The 27,320-nt window shown below is 36.5% G+C and overlaps 1 protein-coding gene across 1 annotated transcript in view; it reads left to right on the forward strand.

Annotated features, from left to right (window-relative positions):
- The window catches only part of LOC128867027 (potassium channel subfamily T member 2), a 174,563-nt gene that overhangs the window by 111,815 nt on the left and 35,428 nt on the right, over positions 1 to 27,320 (forward strand). Inside the window, exons 14-17 of the mRNA XM_054108119.1 lie at positions 17,097 to 17,414; positions 20,871 to 21,021; positions 26,185 to 26,290; positions 26,671 to 26,886. Of these exons, the coding sequence (XP_053964094.1) occupies positions 17,097 to 17,414; positions 20,871 to 21,021; positions 26,185 to 26,290; positions 26,671 to 26,886 (791 nt within the window). The remainder of the gene's footprint in view (positions 1 to 17,096; positions 17,415 to 20,870; positions 21,022 to 26,184; positions 26,291 to 26,670; positions 26,887 to 27,320) is intronic.

Below are 27,320 nucleotides of genomic sequence, written 5' to 3' on the forward strand. Positions count from 1 at the left end.
CGCCGTACGCTGAGAGGCTAGCGTCGCAGAATGCATGTAACTCCAGACTAGCATTTGGGCTGGCCACGTATCGAGGAAATTTCAATTGTTTTAGGGTACCGAATTCCCCATACAGCTGAAGCCAAGCTGTTTGATGCGATAATGGTAGACTTTCGTCCCAATCGAGCCCTTCCATCCATAAGCGTTGAAGAAATATTTTTGCTTTGCATACGATGGGTCCAATCAATCCTAGTGGATCATAAAATTGGGCAATTGTTGACAAAACTGAGCGCTTAGTTATTTTCTTATTTGCCTGGCGTGCAACAAAGGAAAATAGAAACAGATCGGAATCAGGGTCCCATTGGAGCCCAAGCGTCTTTGTGATGTAACTACCATCATCAAACTTGATGAGTTTCTCTCTATCTGCGTCTGGTACGTTGCTGAGCACTTTTGGTACATTCGAGCACCATTTCCTAATTTTAAAATTACCTTTACCTAGTAGTTCAGATGTTTGTTGCATTATATGAGTTACGTCATTAATGGTATCGCCGCCGGTGATTAAGTCATCGACGTAGAAATCGCGCAAAATGATCTGAGCGCCAAGAGGATGTGAAGCTGCTTCATCAGCCGCAAGCTGATGCATGGTGCGAACTGCTAAATAGGGTGCGGACTTTGTGCCGTAAGTCACTGTATCGAGTTTGAACATTTGGATGTCATCCCTCCAAAGTATGCATTGCAAGTAGTTATCAGGGGCTGCGACTTTAATGCACCGATACATCTTACAAATGTCGCCGCTCAGTGCGACCGAATGTGATCGAAAACGAATGAGAGTATCTACTAGCTTTGCCTGTATCGTTGGACCCGTCATCAGTACCTCATTCAATGAATACCCAGTTGTCAGCGCCGAGCCATCGAACACAACTCTGAGTTTGGTTGTTGAACTGTCATTATTGAATACGCAATGATGAGGCATGAAGTAAACAGGTACTGTTGTTGGTAGTTTTAAGATAGGAGACATATGATTGAGCTCAATATACTCCTTCATGAATAATGAATATTGTGCTTTCACTTCGTGATTGCGCTGAAGACGCCTTTCAAGAGCCAAAAACCTTCCCAAAGCCTGTTGGTACGAATCTCCAAGTTGATGTACGCAAGGCTTTAAAGGAAGGCGAACCCAATATTCACCTGTCGCCATACGACTGTAATGCGCCTTGAAATGAGCCTCGCAATCGATTTCCTCCTTTGTAGCCTTTCGAATGGGCTCAAAACTGTTTTCTACCTGCCAAAGTGAACGCACCATTTCGTTGGTAGTTTGATGAACCGCATCAGACTCAAATGAATTTGTTGCTGTAGTTGTGTAGGATGATAACCTTGACGAGATACCACGACCGCCAGACACAACCCAGCCAAAACGAGTTTTTTGCAAAATATGATTATTATTTCTTAAATGAAATTGACCAATACATAGCAGGTCAAAGAACATGCTTGCGCCGATCAGGAGGTCCACACGTTGCGGCTTGTGAAATTCGGGATCTGCCAGAGTTATGTTCGCTGGAATATCCGAATGAGTGATGTCAAGTGAATAATTTTGTTGGCAATCGATGATTGTTGGAGTTACTGCTGCATCTATAGTCGCAGTGAAGTTGCTATGTAATGACTGAATGAAGATGTTCTCGCTGGAGTCGATAACGAGTTCTGAGCTCCCATGCCCGAAACTGTCACTAATGACTTAGATTTTTTAAGCTGTAATTGACTAGCGAGTCTAGTTGTTACAAAATTAAGCTGGGAAGCGGAATCAAGAATGGCACGACATGGCACGAGAGAACCGACGTAGTTGCGAATTAAAACAATAACAGTAGCAAGTAGCACACATTCATTTGAGTTAGCAGTTGGGTGAGCTGGAGGCGAGTTGCTGGCTGTCATGGCTATGAGCGGTGCTGACTGCGCTGGACTAGGTAATCCTTCAGGTGGTCTGAGATTCGTCTGATCCGTCTGATTAAAATGCAATAGAGTGTGGTGCACCAACGAGCAACCGCGACATGCAGATGATTTGCACTGCTGCACCTGATGGCCTGGTTTAAGGCAATTAATACACAATTTAGCGTTTTTTGCCTTTTTCCAGCGTTCATTCGGGCTAATACTGGCAAACACGGGACAGGAGTAGACGACGTGATCGTGCTTATTACAGACAGCGCAGATTTTTTGAGCAGTCTTTGATACGACAAATGAGGTTTTTCGATATTTTGCATTGCTCACCTGAGTGCTAGGTGTCTTCGTTACCATAGCGTGGGCCACATTTTCCATTGCTTGGCATCTCTTTTGCAAAAAAGTAACCATGTCCGTCCAAGTGGGCAGTCTGTCAGTGGATACTCGTTCTTCCCATAGCGTATGCGTGGTCGCATCCAATTTCTGTGCCGTAATGTGCTGGAGTAAACAGTCGGCTATTTGTTCGGTTGTGCCCAGCGACTGCAAACCTCGAACATGCGATACAATTCTGTCCACAAGCGACCGTAATTCTCCTGATTGCCTATCAGCACTCACCCCTTGCAGCTTGAATAACTCATAAATGTGCGCCTGAAAAATTAAACGTCGGTTATCAAATCTTTCAACTAGAAAGTTCAATGCAGTTATGTAATTTTCATCATAGATTTCAAGAGATTGAATGGTGTCCAGCGCTGCACCCTTCAAGCAGGATCACAGGTGCTGGAATTTTTCCAGATTCGACAGTTCAGAGTCATTGTTAACAACCGTTTGAAACATGCCAAAAAAGTTCGGCCATTCTGTGTATGCTCCACCAAATTGTGGTAGCTGTAATTCTGGTAGGCGCGACCTTGGCTGCTTCACTATGACGACGGATGGCTGCTCCTGAAGTGGTGGATTCCTCGTTGACGACATTGGTTGGTAATCCACCTTGTTGAATTCTCTGGTAAATGCTGCCTTGCTCCTAATGAACGTGGCTGCAAATTCATCGCGATTGTTGGCGTCAAGTTCATTAGGGTCTTCCTCTTCCAGTTGAGATTGCGTTGACTCGAGTTGATCTTGAATACGATCTAGCTGCTCTAATCTCACTGATAGCTCTGCATGATCCATGGCGTGCAGTTCCTCTACACTAGGTTGATTCAAATTAAGTTGGCGTAGTAAGGCTACGCTTTTCCGTTTTAAGAACGACATTTCTTAAATGGTTAGTCCGCTTCTCTATTAAAAACTCCCAATATTTTGATCTGTTGATTCAAAATGATTTGTACGCGGCAACTGTTTGCATGGCAAACTCGAAGAAAGAAAAAATGCGACTGTACAACTCAGGTAACTGTTGAGTCGCGAGATTTTTGTACGGTGCTTATGTACAAGCAGTACGGTGCTTATGTCCAATATACAGCAAATTCACATCGGCAAATAGCGGTGCCTATGTGATCACGTCGGGGTCACCAAAAATGTTGTCGTCGCGCAAGAATTTTTGCGCTCGATCGAGTAGCAAAGAATAGCAAAAAAAAAACAAATACAACAAGAAATGATACGCAGATGTGCAGGTGTGCACAGAATGATATCCAAAATCAAAGTATATTTTGTTTTACAGCTTTGATACAAAGTAAAGTAAAATGTTACATAGGGTTGCGGTGTGCAAAACTAAAAAATGTAGTAGGTGATGCCACTGAATTATGCTATGGCGCTCTGAACAGGTGCGATAAGCAAAAACTTTATTTACTTTGAGGTGCTCGAGCTCACGAACAATCGCTGATTGTGATTTTCTAGCCAAATATTATGCAATCACACTACTACGTTTGAAATCCATTTCTGATTTTCTTTTTTCGTGTTCACTCTCGGCAAAATGCTTCCGCGCGCTTGTACACAATACTCCAGACTGTCATTGAGCCAACTAACAGACAACTGATGCCCGTGCGTCAGCTGCGCCAGCGGTCTGAAGTTGGTTATACGTCGAATGCCGGACCCCATAAAACTCCAGCAATAAATGTTATGAGATACCGTTTTAAACATACAGTCAACGAAACGATATTGGGACATTTTTGCATTATGAATGAGTATGGCTAGTCATCCCTTAACAGGTCTATGTAAACTAGCCTTAAGTATTATAAACTTGCCGGATTTTTACAGCCATCGCTTAATAGAACTGAATTATGACGTAGGTAGAAATGGCATAGGATATACCATAGAAATGGCTGAATTTTTACCGCGACTCACCTTAATAAAAAATTATACCAATTTTATAATTATACTAAAAATGACAGAATTTTTACCGGAACTCACCCTAATAAAAAATTACAATTTTATAATTAAAAATCTTTCCTCTTTACAATGAAGAAATCCAAATGTAATACTCGAACATATAAAATTTTATTTATAAATGTTGCACTACATCAATAAGGACACCCCTAATATACGCATTGTAGGTGTAGAAAGTTTTGACATTGCAATTGTATGCTACTGCATACTAAGTTTCTGAGTACAAATCGAAAAAGATATTACAGCAATTACTAAATAAGTACTAAGTATTTGTATTGAGTGCAGTAAAAATGTATCGCTTTCGTAATGTGTCAGTGTGTGCGTTAATTTTGATTTATTCGTACGTTTTTTATGTCAATGTTTACCTCATTTACTCGTTCTCGCCGTTTTTTGTTGTCCCTGTTTATTTGATTTGTTTGCCCGTTTGCTTATTCCGTTGTTTACTTGTCGGTTTATTTGCATTTGATTTAATAACGTCACACTGTCACTCTGTCTGCATAAACTCGCTCATACTCTCCTCTCTCTCGCTCTCTCTGTCTCTTTCCTGCTCTATTGCTTCTTCTTTTTAAACTGCTACATGTTGATCAGGCTGTCACATGTTCCCCGGCTGGCTTATTTTTTTTTTTGTATACATTTTCACTTTTCAACTTTTCGTTGGTTTATAAATGAATTATGAAATGTGCAAATGGAATAAATCATCAATTTTTTTTACAAATATTTCAATGTGCATGCTTGTCATCAAAAATGAGTGCTGTTACTTGCGAAAGTTAAAACAAATTAGAGCATAAATTTAATTTAGTCATAAATTCATCAAAGAACCATTAACTTTTTTTACTGCAGCTATCAAGCCGTGCAATAAATTATGCGTAGATAGGCGTATGAAATAAAAATGTCCATGCGGTAAAAATTGCTATAAACAACATTATATTATATGTAATAGGTCTATTTATAAGTTCGTGCGGTTTTACAACAGATGGCGTAACTTGATTATTATTCCATCGATCCACATTTCCAAACATTCATTGGAGAGCTACTGTCGTAAGGCACAAACGTCAGTATAAGTTTTTTATTTGAAGCGTAAACAACAATATTTTTACCACACTTGAAAATGTCGAATTTCGTGCCAAATAATGTGTTTTTGCGGGGAATTCTTCTTCATTATTTTAATATGAAGAAAAAAGCAGCCGAAAGTCATCGTATCTTGGTGGAAGTTTATGGTGAGCATGCTCTATCTGAGCGAACGTGCCAGAAGTGGTTTGCACGCTTTAAAAGTGGTGATTTTGGCTTGGAAGACGAAGAACGCGAGGGTGCGCCGCCAAAGTTCATGGATACCGAATTGGAGGAATTGCTCGATCAAGATCCGGCACAAACGCAAGAAGAGGTTGCAAAAACTTTGGGAGTTGATCAATCAACCATTTCCAAACGTTTAAAAGCCATGGGAATGATCCGAAAGGTAGGCCATTGGGTGCCGTATGAATTGAAGCCAAGAGACGTTGAACGCCGTTTTATGGCATGCGAACAACTGCTTCAACGGCACAAAAGAAAGGGTTTTTTGCATCGAATTGTGACTGGCGATGAAAAGTGGGTCCATTACGACAATCCAAAACGTCGGGCAACGTATGGATACCCTGGCCATGCTTCAACATCGACGTCGGCGCAGAATATTCATGGCCTGAAGGTTATGCTGTGTATCTGGTGGGACCAGCTGGGTGTTGTGTATTATGAGCTACTGAAACCGAATGAAACGATTACGGGGGATGTCTACCGACGACAATTGATGCGTTTGAGCCGAGCACTGCGAGAAAAACGGCCGCAATACGCCGATAGACACGACAAAGTTATTTTGCAACATGACAATGCTCGGCCACATGTTGCACAAGTGGTCAAAACATACTTAGAAACGCTCAAATGGGATGTCCTACCCCACCCGCTGTATAGTCCAGACCTTGCGCCATCCGATTACTATCTCTTCCGATCGATGCAACATGGCCTGGCTGACCAGCACTTCCGTAATTACGATGAAGTCAAAAAATGGATCGATTCGTGGATTGCGGCAAAACCGACCGAATTTTTCACAAAGGGAATCCGTGAATTGCCAGAAAGATGGGAAAAAGTAGTAGTAAGCGATGGACAATATTTTGAATATTAAATTTGTAACCATTTTACGTCAATAAAGTTTCAAATTTCGAAAAAAACCGCACGAACTTATTCATAGTCCTATTATATTCAAGGGCAAATAAAATATTCAAAATAAATTGCTGAGTTCGAGATTTGTTTCAAATTATCTCATAAATTTAGAGAAAAGGATTTATGGTTCGTTTAATTGTAAATACATATTAGGGCTCTTACTACGTGGTTAATCGAGTATTCGAATTACTCGAATACCATATTTAGTTGAATAAAATTGTGCGGTAGGCAATATTCGAATACTCGAATGCTCTTGACTATTCGGTTGACAACTCATTTTCAAATATTCGATGAACCTTTGAATTTCAATTATTCAAATGCCACGGACTTTTAAACTCTTTTACGCTACGTTGGAGGAGACATAACATAGCACCTTGCCAACATAGATGGGTCAAGTCACCTGCTTCTTGTCTTGGGACTTTTCGAAAACATCCCAGACCCAACTTCGTTTACGTGCACTCATTTTCAATTTGCAGACTAACATGTTTTTCGCAAACGCTCGTTTACTTGAATTGAGTCGTATCGTTTCATAAAATTCGAATAGATTGAGGTTGAATTCGAATAGTAGATAAAAAATCGGAAGAGTGTTTCTATTCGATTGTCATGAAACGGTCAATAACCATGCATATGAATACTGTCCGAATATTCAGTTAACTGAATAGCCAACTCTACGAGTCATTTTAAGAGCCCTAATATTATACATATGTATATATGTCAACTTCGAGTCACCAAGCTTGAAACTCCTATAAAATAACTGAAGGAGTAGCAGAGGCTGTGTCCTATTACGTTTCCTAATTAACCCCTGCAATACTTCAAAAGCCGGCATCTGCGCTCGATCCAAAGCTGCTGAGAAAACAAGTCTAATGGGCGTTCCCACGACAGTCGGTTCCTTAGAACGACCAGGACTTATATTCGCCCAATTCTGTCACTTTGGCAGCATGTAAGTACAGGGAATGTTTATGTTACAACAGCAACACTAATAATTCTAATGCAAATACCTTCATTGGCAGCCAGGCAGCCATTAAAGCAACAATACCAGCGATTATGAATTCACTTTGTGTACAGAGGCCGCGAAACGAGATAAACAAACTTGCAAAAATATGCTTGCCAAGCATCGGCAAACTTCATCATTTATCGTCTTGCCTAATCGATCTTTGAGAAGTTAAGTTTTAAACTTAATCATATTTAGCGATCAAAATCTTCGAATTTACTTAAATGCATGAAAGTTATTACCCCGGAAAACGAAATGCAACACTACTCTCTCCAGAGCGAATCTAGATTATTTTTGTCGAATTTCGAGAGCATCCCATTCTCCACGTAGAGTTGATATGTATCAACTATTGCATATGAATGCAACCGCTTAACTGAGGTTATATGAGTATTTAACAATCTGGTTACGGTTCCTGCTAAACCACTTCAATCAAATAAAAAAGTCATATAATTCTGCCCATAGCAATCGCCGTAGCCGAATGTATTTATGCGTCACTTACATTCGAGGGTACTGAAAGAACCAAGCGATAGAAAAGGTTTTTATTCTAAATCGATCGCCTTTCGGCTGCACTTCGCGAGTGCATTTCTGTCATGAAGGGGTTTTTCATACAAAACTAGCTGCACTTCAGTGACAGCCTAAAACTGTAGATCCCTGAATTTGGTAGCAGAAGCTCAGCCAAACACCCAACAGAGGCATCCTACCGATACTAATATATGAGCCACAGGAGTTTTGAGAGTCCAGCTCTTGCAATAAGCAACGCCCCTCTCAAAATCGTTGCTCACCGAATTCAATGGGGATGACCAAGCCGGAGAGCAGCCTCTAGTTTCTTATGTGACAAGACAATTCCTCAAAAATGGCTTAAGAAAACCACATATGCTGGTACAGAAATGTAATGAGAGGACCAGTGGACCACACAGCGAGGCAAGTGTTGTAGTTGCAGATAGCGAAAAGAGATCCGGGTAGATCACCAAAACCTGGAAAAACACCATTGAAAACGGCATGCGCTGGAGAAACATCAGACGACACATGACGGCGTAAACTCCATACTTCGCACAAGAGAAGCCGACCCGAAATAGGATAAGGCTAGGTTAAAGAAGTTCATGCAATATTTTCAGAAAATTCGAAAGACAAGGTTTTTCCTCAAAAGTCATTTTGTCACCTTTAAAATTTTGTGGTGTACAAACCATTTTAATCCATGAAAACCCTGAACATTGCTTTTTTTTTACTAAAACCGACGTGATCACTTTACTATTGGTTCATTTGGAGCTCTCTATTTACTCGCCTGATGCCTGGATTGCATGTTGTACTCATTACCGGTACCTTTTTTGCATGAAATTCAGGACGTTTGTGACTAATTTGCAGTAACACGGCATAAGCCCAAATCATTAAATACAATGTCCTGAACGGATCGATACGCCATGTTCAAGTTTTCTGCTAGCTCTCGGATGGTTAATTTGGGATTATTGGTCAACTTTTCTTTCAATTTATTGATGTTTTCATCAGTTTTCGATGTCGACGGCCTGCCACTATGTTCGTCATCCTTGATGAACTCACGATCTCTTCTGAAGCGCCGAAATAGTTTATCCACATTTCCAAGGTTTTCTCACCATTTTATGCATTTTTAACGCAAACTCGTTGTTGAAAGTTCATATCCATTATTTAAACTATAAAAGATCAAAAGCACGTGCAGAAGTCTGATATTATAGATTTACTCAAGGCGACTTAACTTTAACGTAACAAAAAACAAAAAAAAAAAACAGAGCTCGAATGCGTTGACTTAGAACATCACCTGATGCTTGCTCTGGTGAATTATTGGTGCTTACTACACAACGGGCATAAATATGAAGCTCTTATGTGTATACTCTGAGTTTGTTCGGCGAGCTAGAATTAACTTATCGATTATCACCTACCAAGTGTGAGCTAAATTTGCGGATTTAGATTTCTAAATTGGTTACTTAACTAGAGTTAATGTTGATTTCTAAGTCCTCCTTGAAGTACTCAGCTGCATACTTTGTAATTATAATTCTCAAAAGTGGTTCGGTGAGACTGGCCCAAGCAATCGCTTGTCTCAATATATGTTGGTGATTTTCAAACTCATTTTAGCTATTTTTATAAAAAAATGTGTATGAAATAAATATTAAGAAGAACTAGTTAATTATATAGTTATAAATATTAAATTACAATACTTAGCATATCTTTTATAACATATAAACACATATTTATACACTTTTAACGAAGCAACAGAAAATGACTTAGTACTTCTTATCTACCAAGCACAAAATTTTAGGATACTAATTCAGCTCTTAAGCCTTGGATTTTTCATAGCATTGGCTGAAAAGTCACAACTTTGTAAATAGAACTATGTAAATAATATACAGTCCGCGAAAAAATTATAGCTCCTCAACATTTTAATTAGCTTTGAATATTTTTTTTATTTTTTTTTGGTTGAATGATTTTTATTTTTTTACTTTTTTTTAACTCTATATAGAAAAATATTTGATACGCAGCTTAATAGCCTATGAACTTTTTGTATAATAAAGTGCAAGTTTTAAGCGGCCAAAAACTTCCATCAATTTTTTCAAATTTTTTTCTTGATGGTGTTGCGCATTTTTTGCATATAACAGATGCTAAACATTTATTTTATATACGGAGCAAATGAGCAACACCGTCCGGGAAAAAAAAATCTTCTAAAATCAACAAGAAATTTTAGCAAATCCAAGCTTACACTTTTATTATAAAGCGTGTTTTTTTTAGAGGTTAGGTTTTCAAGTTGGCACTACTTTTTCCGTAGATGGTCTTTTTGACAGCTGTCACTTGATTTATGCTCAGTTTGGTTTGCCATTTCATAATGAATAGACTTACACCTGATCAAGCGCGTCGCACGTTCGGTGAATGGGCCCAAAACGAGATGGCCACCGATCCCGATTTTCACAAGAAAATTTGGTTCAGCGATGAAGCTCACTTTTGGTTGAATGGGTATGTCAATAAGCAAAATTGTCGCATTTGGAGTGAACATAATCCACAAGCCATTGCGGAGACGCCGTTACATCCTCAAAAAGTCATTGTTTGGTGGGCTCTATGGGCAGAGGGAATCATTGGTCCATATTTCTTTAAAAATGAAGCCTGCAATAATGTTACAGTCAATGGAGAGCGCTATAGAGCCATGATTAATGACTTTTTCGTGCCTGAATTGGACGATGTTGATGTGGACGACCCTTGGTTCCAACAAGACGGCGCTACATGCCATACAGCTTTATTTACGATTTATTACGATTTATTGAAGGAAACTTTTGGTGAGCGCATTATCTCGCGCCGTGGACCTGTGGCGTGGCCTCCAAAATCGTGCGATATAACACCGCTGGACTATTTCTTGTGGGGCTATGTGAAGTCGCTTGTCTACGCAGATAAGCCCGAGACGATTGACGTCTTGGAAGAGAATATTCGGCGCGTTATTGCTGACATACGGCCCCAATTGCTGCAAAAAGTGGTCGAAAATTGGGCCTCTCGGCTGGAATTTATTCGAGCCAGCCGCGGCGGCCACTTGCCCGAAATCATTTTTAAAACATAATGGCAAACCCTTATCTTTATAATAAAGCTAAATTCTTGGCCATAACATTAAATTATATACGTTTTATTTCATCTTGAAAACCTAACCTCTAAAAAACACCCTTTACATAAAATGGGCTTTAAAATTGTGTAATTCTGATTCAAAAGTATAAAATTTGTATGAAAATTTGTCGAATTCTTACAAATCTTGCACAAGGTCTAAAACTTGGGTAAATATGGTCTTTGTTATAAAAGTAAAGGTTTTTTCCCCTTTGTCTCTACGGGCTTACTGTGTTCCGAGTAGTTTCTTACTTCAATATGTTTAGATTTTTATTTCAGTATAAGTATTTTCAGACAAATGTGCTGTATGGCATTCAGACAGATTACAAATATTTTTCAATTACATATTTTATGTTTAACAAAGCCAACAAGATTAAAGGGTAAGTGCTTAGGTTGACTTGGCTGGCTGAAAGCCATCATATAGACCTATTGGTTCTTAGTGGTACCAGATGGAGCTTAACCTTTACGTTTCTTTGTAGTAAGCTTCTTGTAATAAGCGTCCTTTGCGAATCTAAGTAAGCCATGAAGCCCATATGCCGAGAGACATTCTAATTTCTCATATTGTAGAGCATTTCATTGTGGTTCTGGTCCTGCATTAGCGGACAAGAACATAGAAGGTGTTTTGTAGAACTAAACTAAAAAAAAAATATTTTAAATAAAAAAGAAAATTAAAAGATTTTCCAACCTTGTCAAAATATTGAGGTGTTCTATATTATATATTTTTTGCGGGCTGTAACTTTCGTTTTATAAATTTAGAATTTGTTAATCAATAAAAATAAAAACAAAAAAGCTACTAAAGTCAAATAAGTTGCTTTGTCAAAAGTCGATGGATTTGTATGTACGCGTAGATGTACTACTACAATCATACCATTATATTTAGTTAGCACAACAACAATAAACAACAACAATACTACCATCACCACGAATAGCACCATTGTGAATATGAATGTAGCAACAACAATAACAACAACAACATCATCAACCACACCGGCGAACACCATTAGTACATCAACATCAATCAATCGCATGGCACTGGCACCGGTGCCATCCGTCTGTGTACGCGTGCCCCACAGTCCCACCGGGGACTCGGGCGCTGGCACACCCATTGCTGGAAGGCACCCACCCTATAGTGACAGTGATTTAATGACACTATTCGTGCGTGAGTGTAACAACACAACAACATCTGTATTTTTATATATCTCTAAGTATTTCTAATTCCACTTACCGCTCGCTCGCTCGCTCAATTGCTGGTTCATTGGCTCGTTCGTACGCACGTTTGTTCGCTCCCCCCTAATTTCAAGTGTATTCGAAACTAAATCAATGCCCCGCTCCAAACAATCCGTTATTCTAATTTTGGATACTCACTTCCGCTCACTTCCGCCGCCTATGAATGCCTAACAGTCCATAATATTTTATTTATTTATTTTATTTTTATTTTTTTGTTATTTATTACCTTGTAAGTAGCCCACAATCACCTGCCCAGATATAGTCGACAAACTTGTCCCCACCTCCTTGCCTCTAAATGCCACCACAATCCTAACCGCGTCTAACCGATACGTAAACACACACTAGTCCGACCGCCACATTAACCGCATAACCAAAACAATCAGTTAGCTATGCATTACCGGGCATCCTTCACAACGCCGCCAACATCACCAGTTAACTATCAACAATCACAAAGCCACAACATGTCCCGTTATGTTGCCTCATTTGCTGTTATTTTCACATAGTTGCATGCGCATGCGTATTAGTACACTCGGATGTGATTGCATGCATATGTAGTAGTATAGTGATGTGTGTGTGTGTATTTATAGGCGAATGCATTTAATCGCATGCTCTTGTTCGTCTATCCAGCTATGTTTAGGTGCAATTGCTTTTGTGCATGCGTGTGTGTATGTGTTGGTATTTGATGCCTTAATCACCGTTTCAGCGTCAACGCCTCCATTTACTTTCACTTCCGCTAGATGCCGTTGCATGCAACCACGTGATGCACGTGTCTAAATATCAGCCAACCAACACGCACTTGTACTTTTGCATCTATAGAGAATCACATTGGATATCCGTATGAAATTCACTGAACTGTGCTGCATGTCAACGCTCATTTCATGTTATTCTGTAATTATTTAAAGTTTTGATATTTCGGTTTAAAACTTTCTAATTTTTAAAAATATACCTCCCGCTGATATTTCAATGCATTTGCATTTTTTTAATTTTGGCCTTTTATGAAAAACTCATTCATTTGGCCGTAATTTTGATTAAGGAGATCATGTGAAGTCAGATGGCCAAATGTATGGAAACGGAAAAGTTAGTTATTTGAATGAATCACAGGCTGATAAAATAATATTGATGTAGGTTACATATGTAAATATGTAAGTATGTACATTAAAACGCCATGAAACGTGTATGGAATTTGCAAAAGTGTTCAATTTTTTTTCCACCCAAGCATATTTTCATAGTTTGCTAAGAAATAAATTAAATTAGCGTTTTTATTTCATTTCAAGATTCAGTTTAATTAAAAAATCGAATATGAAATAAGACTACATGAAATAGCCTATTACAAGGTGTGAAACTGGTATAAATCATTATTTTTTAAATATTTTTTTTCGCCGTCAGAAAAACTCAGTTTCGAAAGATTTGGTTTTCACCACTTAAAGTCACAAATATTCGTGAAATATTCACGGTTTGCTTCTATGTGCATAAAAGAGCTAATATTATGACTTTTTCATAAACCTTACTTAGGAGATATTCAAAGCCGTGTATTATGCTGTTAAATAAGTTTTGCGATTCTATAAAAAAAACGCAATTTTATGGTTTGAAATATACTTTATTATTCAATATTCACTAAATATCAATACACTTGTTCCAACGAGATTCCAATTCATGGATTCCATACCTGAAGTGAGAATCTGGAAGAGCTGAAAAATACGATTCCACAGAATGGTGAAGTCACATTTGATGAAAAACGCTTTCCACGGATGAATTTTCTTAGGTCTGGAAACAGATGGAAGTTGGTAGAGGTCTAATCTGTTGAAAACGGGGAATACTCCAATAGTTCGAACCCCGATTCATGAATTTTAACTATTGTCACAATGCTCTTGTGACACGATTCATTGTCCTGATTAAAAATAATTTTGTTCTTTTGCAAACTGGGTCTTTTTCATGATTTTTTTTCCTTCAGCTGGTCTCAAAGATTACAGTAATATTCAGAATTTATTGCTTTACCAATTCGCAACTAATCCACAAGCAAAATTCCTTTCGCATCCCAAAAAACTGATACCAACCACTTTCTTGGCTGATTTGTGAACACGAACTCATTTTAGAGCCGAAGAACCAGCTTCACACCAGTCTTTAGCTTCTTGCTTTTATTTAGAATCATGGTGGCAGACCCAGGGCTTATCCGCGGTGATGAATCGACACACAAAATCTACTTTATAATTTCGAAAACGCACTGAATGTTGATGAAAAAGTCACATTCGAATATGGTTTTGCGCACACCGCTTTCTGAAACCCAATGCTTCAAAATATTAGTTACACTGCCAATGAGATGCCTGGAGGTTCTACTAAATCTCTGCCAGTCACTTGACGAGTTTCCAGTACAATATTCTGTATTTTTTCTACGATTTCTGGTGTTGTTACTGTTTTCGGACGTCCTTGACATGGATCATCTTCAAGAGTGGTAGGGCCTCATTTAAGTTCAGGAACCCATCTTTCTATTGTACTAATTGAAGGCAAAAAGTCCTTATACAAACATTTGTTCATAAATTTTATTTGCTTTTAAAAATATATTTAAATAAAATGGGATACATATAAAAATGATATATTCATATCGGAGTCTGGTTTTTCGCATTAAATAGAATACCCTGTATTATCTGTCGCCTACAAAAAACAACTTAGATTAAATCAATTTAGTAGTTTTTCTAAGAGATATTTCCTTTAACTTTAAAAATTTAATATCTTTCCAATATTACGTACTTATTTCGATACGTAATTTATGGCCTTGACAGACGGCGGCGTTAAGCGGGATTACCGGCGCAATCAAATCTGATTGAATTTGTAATGTGGCAGCGGCTGTTACGCGGATTAGTAAACAGCCGATTTGCTTATTGGATGGCATTGCCACTAAAAGATGGACTTCAGGCAACAAATACGGGTATAAGCTGCCCTAATACTAAGAAAGAATTATTTATTTAAAAAAATCCAAAATTGCAATTTCTGAAACTGCTCCGAAATATCAAAACAATTAAGGGGGGAAGCTGGTCTAGAGCGCAAAAAATGGGCATATTTTATGAATTTATTTTGACTCAACAAAGGAATCAATCGAAAATCTGTGAAATAGGTTTAATAATATAGCTTTCATGGTACAAATACAAAATTTTTCGTCTGAATTAATTTCAAAATGGCCGCTGTCCAGCAGTTCTCCTAAGGCGCCTTTTTTTCTAGTGGGTCCATTGCCGAAGACGTAAACTCCTTAATTTTTGTCCTGGATCAAAAAATAAAATTTTTTTATATTAGTTTCTATATAACAACAGAAAGAGACGTACGTAGGATTTTTTCGATATTTTGTTTTTTCGCGAAATGGTGCACGTTTGAACAAAAAGTTACAATTTTCACTATAAAGAACGACATAAAATTGTTGATTAAAAAAAGAACTATGTAATATAAATAAAAAATCCTACGTACGTCTCCGGAGAAAGGTATTTCGAATGTATTGTCAAAATTTCGTAAGAATCGGTAAAGATTTGTTCGAGTTATGTCTTCGGCCAGTTTAAAAAAAGTGATTTCGAGAAAAACGCGTTTAAAGTTGTAAATAGCGTTCGGGGCATACCTGCGAGGCACTGCCGTCGAATGAAAAATTTGGGCATTTAGACATTTTTGCTGGCATCCCTCATTTGGTATATTATTTCTAAGACCCTAAAGCACCTTTTAAGACAAAAACAAAATGTTTCGATTTTTTCAAAATTCTAGACCAGCTTCCCCCCTTAAGATAATTTCGAAAAAGTTTGTGCAAACAGTCTTTCTTATTCTTCTCTTTAAAAGTTTCATTATTTTTCATTCACAATAGATATAATTGCCATTTTTGGCACTGATTCCATCCAAAATTTCCCTAATCTTCCCTGAAATTGTAAGAATAAAGTATAGTTGTCAATCCGCATTAGTTGCACTTAATTTATGAGATAATTCCGAATTAAGTCGTCAATCCCGATTAACGCCACCGTCTGTCTAGGCTATTAGGTCGCTATCAGAAGATATACGAAATATTTTTAATAAACGATTTAAATGAGTATTCAGAAAAAAATTTGCAAGGCCTTTAATGGTTTTCGAATATTTTGTTTTTTTCTTTGGGAAAAAATTGTTAACCATCTTCTAATTATTGGCGACTAAGAACCAAACCTATTTACATCTTTTACTGAAAACATAATTCACTTACTTATGAAATTCTAATGAAAATAAGATCTTTGTAAAGTTTATACATATGTTTAATATTTTTATATACTAATATATGAAATGACACACAGCTTACATAAATTTCACAGAGGCTACTGAATTGTGAACTAGATTTCCAGTATCTATGAAATATTGCTTCTTCAAATTTAAATCATAAAACTTCTGCATTTAATACCACAAAAAAGTAGTGGACCTAAATTTGTTCCCAAGATTTTTTCTTTTTACTTAATAATTTGAATCTTTTGCATATTATACCTATTTCTACAACTACCGCCATGCATCAAACTTCCCCCTTTTGCATATCTATTTATTATTTTTTTCATCTTTTTCAACGCTTTGCTTCTGCTCAGAATTGTGTAGCTTGCGAAATCTCTGTGTATATTTAAGAGCCTATTTTTGGAATCCGCATTTGTAAATACTGTACATACATACAAATTTGACCTTTTGAACAATGCATTGTAAATAAAATGTAAATAAATGTGTATGTGTATAAAAGAAACCCACACTGTTTGCTCTTCCGCATCCAAAGCCTCGCTATCAAATATGTCAAAGCTCAAAAGCTTTAAAACTCTAATAATCGCAACCATACATGTATTTGAAAATTAAAAAAAAAGAATATTGTTCTCTCTTCTGTCCATTCCGTAAATAGCAACTGATAATCTAACGTCTGTGATAATCTCAGATTCGAAGCAGAATCTCAAGGATACAACGGTGACATCGATGAATGCAACGCAAACACCCTCAGCAACAACAACCACTACAGTCACCACAACGATACCGCCGATGCTGGGTGGCGGTGGCGGCGGAAATGGCATGGGTGGTGGCAGCAGTAGTGGTGGCTGTGGGCTAGGTGGTGGCGGTGGTCTAAGTCTGCCCACTGCCACGCTAACCACCAGCAATCACTTGGATGTGCCGCAAGCGGGGAATCCAAATCTACTAAGTCCCGACGTGCTCAATCAGCGAAGAGGTGAGTTGGGAGTGATGTCCAAATATAGAGTGATGCCCAAGTATAGATAAAGAGAGAAAGAGAGAATGAGAGAGAGAGAGAGAGAGATTAGAGAGAGCGATAGTGAAGAGAGCGTGATTTTAATGAATATTTTGAGATAAATTTACTACTCTAAATGCACAATGCAAAAATTCATTAAACACAGAGCGATGCGAATCTTTCAAATGTTCATTCTATTCATTCCATTCGATTTCATACTATTCAAAACCACTTCATTTGGCGCCAGTCTATTACATTTCTTTACATTCATTTTAAATTCCTCAAACGTTTTATAATATCTTATGTACTAAATATCCATACATCCATTTTTGTCATTCATTGTGAAATAATTTTAATTTGAACTTTCTCAAGGGGCATGACTCATAGAACTCGTAGGTATTAAACCGGCCATAGGTCAGGTTAGGCTAGCCAGATTGCTTGTCTACGTCAAGACACTCGGTGGCTCTAAGGCCCATTGTGGAACCTTCATTTGATCGCCACCCCCAAACTTAGTTATTTAAGCCAGTTAGAAACCCCTTTTAAGAAGGTAACAGTCCCTTCAGTAAGACAGTTTGCGAATTTCCCGGGTTTTCAAAGAAATAATGGCCAGATATTTGACACGGCTTCTTTACAGTGCAGGACATTCACAGAGGAGGTGTTGTACTGACTCAATTCCTTTTTCATCTTCACAACTCCTGCAGACGTCATTAAACGAACGAAATTTCGGCTACCATATCATAGGGGACTCGGCAGTAGAATTTTGCCCGCTCATTTCACACGTATTCACACACTCATCCAATCAGTCGTTGTTCTGACGGCAATGAAGTGATTTGGGCGTAGACTGCGTTGATTTTGTTTGTATATCACCACACAATCTCATGTTTTGCGTAAACAAACACCTGTCATGGCCTCGGTTACGTCAGCCAAACAGTTTATTCCTTCAAAATTGCTGAGAGCCGCTTAACGGTCTGATATTGACAAAACCTCTGAAATCTTTGGAGCCACTGATCCTACACACTCATACACTTTACCCTGTTTCTATTCAGTGGAATGGCTAATCATTATTTCTCTCTAGCAGAATATCCCCAATATTGGTTCTTATCTGTGCTTATAAAAGCTTTTGATGTCGGAATTCTCCTCCAACTCTAACCTCTCTTCCTTACACATAAGGCCTTATTTGGACAGAAAAGGTTGTCTGCCAGCTTAAAACGGTGCAGGTAGTCCTGAAAACAGACATGTCCGCTGAGCAACTGCGAGAGGTGATAGTCAGTGTCTTCATGCTTTCTCATTAACCCTCATCAACACATGGTATGAGTTTGCAGGTCCAATGTCCGCTTTGTGACTAATCGCACCGCTGCTGCCACCGGCCTATTGTCAGCAGTCGTTCAGCTGATTTTTGTACTAGTGTGCGCCGGGCTCCTTGCCCGTTATAGAGTTGATACATTTTATCTGCCAAAAGGTCCAGAGGTATTTTTCTACGTATTACGAAGATTGCATCAGACACCGATCTTTACGCGCAAGCTACACGCAGCGCACCTTGCCTATATGTCTGGATGACTTCTCGTAGGTTAGACTTTTCTTCTCCACCCAGATATGCGCTGCATAAAGAATTATGGAGCCATCAAGCAATTACAGTAGTCGTCTGCGATTTCCCTGGGGTCCTCCTATATTAGGGAGGAGTCGCGTCAATGCACCATTGACAGAAGCCGCCTTGGAACTTACATTTATTAAATGCTGCCTGAAACAAAGTCTTGTGTCGATCCTTGCGCTCTTTGAACTTTTCTTCTAGCAGAGTTTCTGTACTCACGAAGCTTAGCTATTTCATCTGACTTCCAAATATGCTGGCTTTCGGTTTCCCAGTATCTAGATCGTTGTGTCGCAAGCTCCTTCTAACCGCACGGCTAGAATCAGCCTCTGCTGATTTGCGGAAGATGTATGTGTATGTCCTTACTTGTACAAAAGTTACTGCGTTAAAATCTTTTCGCTTCCTTTTTTGTTTTTTGACCGTCTTAGATACAATTCTCGGCATTCCAGCGCTTACGTCCATTACAATGGCCAAGTGATCGCTATGAGTATAAATCGACTCGTCCAATTTTCAATTTGTGCGATTCGCCGTGGTGCGATCGACAAATACTAGGTCTAGTGCAATCAAAAGTATATACCTCGGAGTGTTGAGCAATACGAGGTCCATTGCTGCAAACGTTTATTCTACAATGTTCCCCCTTGAGTTTGTAAACGTGTTGCCCCAACTTCTGGACCATGCGTTGAATCACAAGCAATTAGAATCGGTCGCTTATCCCTAAAGTCTAGTTCTAGTGCCGCCATCATTGAGGTAAAGTTTTCAATTGACTATCTGGGAGGTGCATAACAGCTCACAAAGAGTATGTCGTCCAACTTCATCCACGAGTACCCCTTACAAGGTGTGGACATCCTGCTCTGATGAACTTTGTCGTTTACCACCCAGTTTACTGCTTGCTCTTCAGTGTCTACTATCCAGCTGTCAGAGTTCATCATTTCGAAGGGTTCCGAAAGCATTGAGATGTCTACTTTCTTTTTGACGACTGTTTGGCCGAGTAAGTCCTGAGCAGCTCTGAAGTGGTGGGTGTTGAGTTGCAGGATTCTCATCGCTATAAATATAATATTTATAAATATAACCCATCTGTATAAATAAAATATTGACACCTATGTTCCCTATAACAGCAGCAAAACCTTAACTTTTTTTCATTTTTATTTTTTAAACTCTCGCTCTCTTCTCTATGCTCTGTTTTAGTCCATATGGTGCCATACTTTCCATTGTATTCAGACCATTTGTATACCAGTTTATAGCATTTCTTGCAATTCCACACCATTTTACATCATACAGTTCAATTCACTACAATTTCATTTAATTCTGTAATATTTCATTTCATTACATTCCATTCACTTTAATTCTATGACAATTTGTTTCACTTCACACCAATCAATTCTATTCCACTTTGCTATAATCGACTCTTTTACAATTTATTTCATACGAATTTCTTCCATTTCTATATATCTTTTCTATTTCGCACTATCTCATACCACTACACAGCCACTCTTATAATTCACCGCACTCCCATTTTATTTGTTTTATGCACTTTTGGTTTATATAAAATGTATATAGAATTTCATTTAATTGACTCAAGCTGCTTAAATCCATTCCCATAGACGACGTTCTCATATTCAAACTGCTCTCCATACCTATTTTTCATAAACCAATTAATCGTATTCCAGAAACTCACTCATATTCTGTTTACATGTGGCCCAGCTCACCCTGTTTTTCATAGCTTTCACAACTTTTGTATTTACTCTTTAACGCATATACTTTTCTTATACATGGAGGGAACATCGAATCGTTTATATTCTTCTCAAACTTATAATTATTTAACAGGAAAACATTTTGTTTTTGCTCATTTGTAGGAAGTCGGCGACCATCCATACTACCAGTACCCGATATGTTCACCTCATCTTCATTCAGCATATCAGGCAACGATGACGGCGAAGAAGGCGATGAGAGTGAGGACGAAATCGATGATGATGTGCCCTGGCGTTCGCCTTCCGAAAAAATAGCGTAAGTGGATTTTCGTATTCAATAGTTCGTCGTAAATTCGTATGCATATGTATGTATATTCCCGTTTGCACCCAAATCCATAAACTCACTGAAATCCATGTAATAAGTTTTTCTTTCCTACTTATTATATACTCGTAATAGACTAAATACCTATCTTCTACTTAGTCCTGGCAATCCGTTGGTTATGGCATTTTTTTATTTGAAAATTTCTGTGCAGAATCGAAACCCACTTTTGTCCAATTACAAAGAAACTACGTACATGTCACAATCTATATAAACAAATTGGTTTTTTTGATATTTGAGTTGACATAGTGTGTGTATATGTTTTACTCCCTACTTGTTGTCCAATAATGTATTGTGCGCTCACGTCTACAAGTCCTTGCGCCACAGCTAAGTAAAGCCTCACATACATAAGTTATATTAAATGTAAATAAAAAAAATATCTTGGTGTAAAAGTGTTAGTCAAGTATGATGATGAAAGAAGTCTCTGCCGAAGGTTAGTAAATATTATTAAAAAATAAAATCTCTATAATATTTAAAGGCACCGTCACTTAATCTGCAGCTCGTCTTAAATAGATGTAGATAAATAAAAATATTTAATGTCTGTGCAGCTAAAATAACTTTTGCCTCAAAAGTCTGAAGTCAACTTCGTAGAAAAACTTTCATTTTTAACCAAGCAAAAGAATAAAATGCGCTTCAAAAAGCTTTCCCCATGTTTTTCTCTAGTTTAGGTTACTTAAACCACCCTGTACAGTGTACAACCTACAATACTTGTATAATTCTTCTCCATTATTATCTGCCCATTAACCTTCGCTCTCGCACCTATGTATGTAAGTGCCCTAAGCGGTCACTTTCCACAATCGCGTACCTATTCGCTGATCATGAGCTCTTCGGAGGATTCAAATAATCATTGTTGTTGTGCGAGTCAACCTCAACTACAAAGCGAGTCACGTTATCGCATGCTCGCCAAAAGTTTTAGCTGCGATAGTGATTGTCGTCGCGTACTGCCATGCAATTTGGTGAGGCGCAATCGCGCGCTCACCCAAATCACTGATCACAACATCGATGTCGCCGATACTTTTTGTTCGCTATGTTCGACCAACACTTGGATACCAGGCACAACGGCGGCAACCACCACCTTCTCGACGACTGGCACCCAACGCACTGCTGCCACTTCGAGTAGTTCAACATCGGGTGGCAAGCCAGCACGTCCCATCTGGGCAATGGATTATTTACGGTAAGTATGGCATGCGGCGACATATTGGCCATCTATGGTAATAAACAAAATTCATCTACATACAAACATACTTACCTAAGTACAATAATTCTCGTACCCATCGTTTGTTTGCCGTGTGTCCTGCTGCAGTTTGCGTTTTTGCCATTTCCGGTTTCACTTCTACTTAAAAAAAACAAATATATAAAAATAATAACAGTTGATCCGCTTCTGTTTATGGATGGGGCTATTCAAATGCTGATACTACAGATAAACACAACTACATGGTTACTCAGACAACACACACACACACATGCAAATGAGATACTTGGCTTGCATTGATGTTCGTTGAATTTAAATTACTTTGTGACTAAAAGTGTTTGAGCGTTAATTAACTTATATGCTAGTGTTAATTTTTGTGTTGTGTGCCCTATAATCGTTGTTAGACATACATATACATATAAACATACATATTTGCTTGCATAACTCGAATCATTTTATTTGTGTCAGGTATTTGTAGGAATTTTTGTAAGGTAGATGCCTCAGAACTAGAAATCATACACACCTATAAATATTTGCTATAAGGTAAGACAGCTTGAAAGTACTCATAAGTAGGCTAGAATTTAATTAAGTAACTGAAGTATAAGAGCAAAAAATCTTTAAATCATATCTTAGTAAATCAAAGTTTTTATAAGGAAAATAAACAGTTTTAATAAAGGCAAATATCAACCATCATACAGTGCCGTCCAAAAATCTTTTTTAAATTGGAAAAAAAGAAAAAATTACTAACAGCCAGTTTTGGACTGTTATCAATTTCTGAGTATCTAACTGCTTTTAAGACATCTCGCATAACCCCTCGAGTGCAGAAAAAGCACTCAGCACAACAACGCGCCAACCTCTGGACGACGGCCTCCAGTGCCTGTTCTAGTAAATTAGCGTAATACTGACTATTCATTTTTGTCCCTTTAATTATTATTTCTTATGGGACCAGGGAAGAACAAAGAGTCACAGTTTACTTAAACAAATAATAAATTAATAGAACTCAGTTTGGATTTCAAAAAATGGTAGCCAGCATCTTTCACGCCGACTTATTCGCTTTGAATTTCTTCGGTGGCCTTTCTAAATTTTTTTACTAACTTTATCAATTATTTCTTGCGCTCTGGATCATATTAACAAATTCACCATTCATCAGCGGCCTCAATGTAGTTGGAATTTCAACCAAACCACTCTGATATAACTGGAAACAAATTGTATAACTCTAAAATCTCTACTGAACATTCTTTCATTTTGCATTGAAGACTGTGTACAGAAATGATCCTGTGAAGTCGCCACTGTTTGTCAAGTGTTGTGAACTTTTCCCAGTATCTAACGCGCTCTATTTTTTTCTATGGAAATTTTTATGGGAAAATTTGTATGTAAATCGTTTGAAATTCGTTCTTGCTTGTCTGTAGTATCGGGCAGTATTAGCTTTTTTAGTTTTTGTACACTTTCTACGGTCTACTGACTACCGTCAGTGGACAACAAATAATAAAATAGAATAACATACACAAAAACTGTTTCTGCCGAGTCCAATTTCTTACGTTCTCTTTTAACTTCTTCAAAAGTTTGTTTCGGCTTAAGTGCGAGAATTTCAAATTTTCCTTAATGCCGCTTCCAGAGATAAATCTTAACGAATCCAATAAGAAAATTATGTTGTATATATTGTATATATCGAGGGACTCATTTATAGGTTGTTTTTTTTTTTTTTCAAAGCAAAAAAACAATGGAATTATTAATTTTATTTGATATCTTTTTTATCATACAAAAAAATCATTCTTTACAAATTTTTCAAATGTACGCGGTTAAGATGTTCCAGTTCTCGAAAGGGCATTCTACCATATCGATTGGTATTTGGAGAATGATTCGAGTAATGTTGGTCTCCAAGGCAGTAACAAAATTTTTTTTTGTTTTTTGTCTTGCTAGTGTGTATGGTATGGCCAAAACAATTACATAGGTATACCTAAAACAAACTTCTTGTAATTGTGATGAGTTTTCAAATTCCCTATAAAACAAAATATTTTAAATTTTGAGGAAAACATGATATTTTGAAAATATTATTTTAAACATAATTTCTTAAAAATTTTTTTTTTCTTTTTACTTGGCATATAATTACATTTTTTCATTTTTTTATTATTTTTCTTCTATATTTTTTTAAATTTTTTTTTTTATTTTTTCTTTTTAATTATTTTAAATTTTGATGAGTTTTCCCATTTAAAAACAAATTTGTCCCCCTATTTTTTTAATGAATTGTTTTTTTCCTTTTAATTACTTAATTTTACTTTTGGCGAATTTTCATATTCCAATAGAAAACAAATATTTTTTTAAATACATTTTTTGTTCTTCTTTTTAAATCATTTAGTTTTTTTTTTAATTTTTAATAATAATCATCATTCTTCCAAATTTTGTGGAGTTTTTTCAGATTCCATATAAAAAAATATATTTTTTTTTCTTTATTTTTTTTAAATATTGTTTTAATAATTACTTTTTTCTTTTTAATTATTTTAAATTTTGGCGAGTTTTCAGATTTCAAAAACTAATATTTTTTATTAATAAATATTTTTTACTTCTTTTTATTTTTAAAGATATTTATTTTTTTTTTAATTATAGAAATTATTAGTTTTTAAAATTGTTTTTATTGCGGTGAGTTCCTTAAAAATGTAATTGAATTCCTTACAAAACAAAATATTTTGTAAATATAATAAAAAACAAATGTTGATGAAAAGATAATATGTTTTTAAATACTTTTTTTTTAATAATATAATTTAAAATTTTTTTTTTTTCTTTTTAAGTATTTACCATAAAGTTTTGATGAGCCTCAGATTCCATTTAACAAAACTTAAAGAACGATTTTTTTTTATTTTTAATTTTTTTTCTTCTTAATTATTTTATATTTTGGTGAATTTCCAGATTCCATATAAACAAATATTTTTATACATATTATATTTTATATATATAAAAATATCTTTTATACATATGTACTATATTTTTTTCAATAATTTGTTTTTTTTTTTTTTTTTTTTTTTTGTTTAAAAGAATTATAATTATCCGGTTTTTTATTATAAAATAAAAAAAATATGTGTCTTAATTTTTTTAGCCATAAAACGTATCAAGAACCAAAAATTTTACTCCTAATAATCTTAAATTTTCCAAATTTTTATCAGCCTCTGAAGTTTAATTGGTAGCAACAAGCAAAAGTGTCTTTCTATTTTATCGATATTCCCCTTTAAGTCGATTATTGCAAAATACCTGCTAAATATAATAAAGTATACGCGAATACATATCATCATATATAGATATCTATATATACATTACTATATATATACAATAAATAGAAATTAAAAAATATTTGATATAATTGAGTCACATTAATTATCCTTAGTTTTAAGTACTTGAAAGTATGTATGAATACGAAATACTGCTTATTTATTTGAAAATCAACTGTAAAATCCATCATTTGCCTTTCATATTTTTTTTATGAATGTAAAATTATGCTCATACCGCCTTTCAGATATGACTTGTTGGACACAGCATTACTGTAGTGGGTTGAGAAAATTTAAAAATACAATCATTTTTTTTTTTCATAAATTTGGTTGCCAGCAGTGTTTTTATTGTTTCCTGTTCAATGTGGCTACTTGTATGTATATGGAATTGCTTAAAAATTATGTTGTTCTTACACCAAATCAATCCACTCCCATCCAATCCTTCAAATGCACTCTTGATAATGCATAAGTTTTTTGAAGAAAAGTCAATTAATTACATTTAAATATATAAATAATTGCTACTAATGGGCCTTTTGTGCTAAGTTAAAGTTTGCATTTTTTTTTCAAAATAATTCAAGAAAAAAAATGTATTAAATGTTCTATACGCACAAATCATGCAATGTCAATGTGTGTTTCCATTTCCATGTGCAGCATCGTTAAGGGATTCCCGCCCGTGTCGCCATTCATCGGTGTCAGTCCGACGCTGTGTTATTTGCTCAAAGAGAAAAAGCCATTATGTTGTCTACAATTGGCGCAGGTGAGAAATGAAAATCGATAAATAACTATATATAAATTGTAAATATGTACGTACATACCAGGGTGTCTCACAAAAAAAATTACCTTTTTAAACTTTAGGAAAAATATTAGGATTTCGATGGAAGTCATTTCAAAATATTTCGCTGGAAGTCTTAGAGTATAACAATTTTTCTTATTTACTACTACAATAGTAAAAAATAAAAAATAAAAACATACATAAAAAGCAGACAAGGGTTTCAGTTGACCCATAATAATTATTATTTTATTTAACTTTATAATTCCGATGGAGAGTGTTGTACCCTCGTATGCACATTTGTATTTACCTGCTTATGCTCATTTGTATGTATGTATGTATGTATGTGCTTGCTTACACTCATGCAGGTTTGCGAGCACTGTAGCTATCGCAATGCCAAGGAGTATCAATGGCAAAACAAGACGATTATCCTAGCAGCCGATTATGCATCGAATGGCATTTACAACTTTATCATACCGTTACGTGCACATTTCCGTTCGAAAACGTCATTGAATCCGATTATATTATTGTTGGAACGTCGACCGGATGTGGCCTTTCTTGATGCGCTCTCCTACTTCCCGCTGGTAAGTTGCCCATTGCAAATGAAGTGTCACAGAGTTCGAACGTTTTTTGATGGACGAACGAAAGAGAAACAAAAAAAAATAAAACTTGATATGTGTACATTAGAGCAGGTCATTTTTTTGTTGGCTTCCTTCTTAGCAGATTCTAAATAAATTTTAAAAGATACAATATTTAATTAAAAAATAAGTTAATATGAAAAGTAATATTTACTACAGCATTATTAATGTGATTTTTTAATAAAAACTTCAAGCTTATCCCCCTATCGGAGGATTTATAATTTTTGCAAATGGCATCGTACGTCAGTTTTTATCCCAGAGAGTTTCTCCATTAATAATTTTGGTTTCCCTTAAACACTTTGCCAGAAGCTAATTCAGCAGCTCGACACTCAAAAGTTTTGTACCAAGGTGGCGCAAAACTAATCATCCTATCGGAGGAT

Source organism: Anastrepha ludens, chromosome 6 (genome assembly GCF_028408465.1).
Source record: "Anastrepha ludens isolate Willacy chromosome 6, idAnaLude1.1, whole genome shotgun sequence".
NCBI lineage: Eukaryota > Metazoa > Arthropoda > Insecta > Diptera > Tephritidae > Anastrepha > Anastrepha ludens.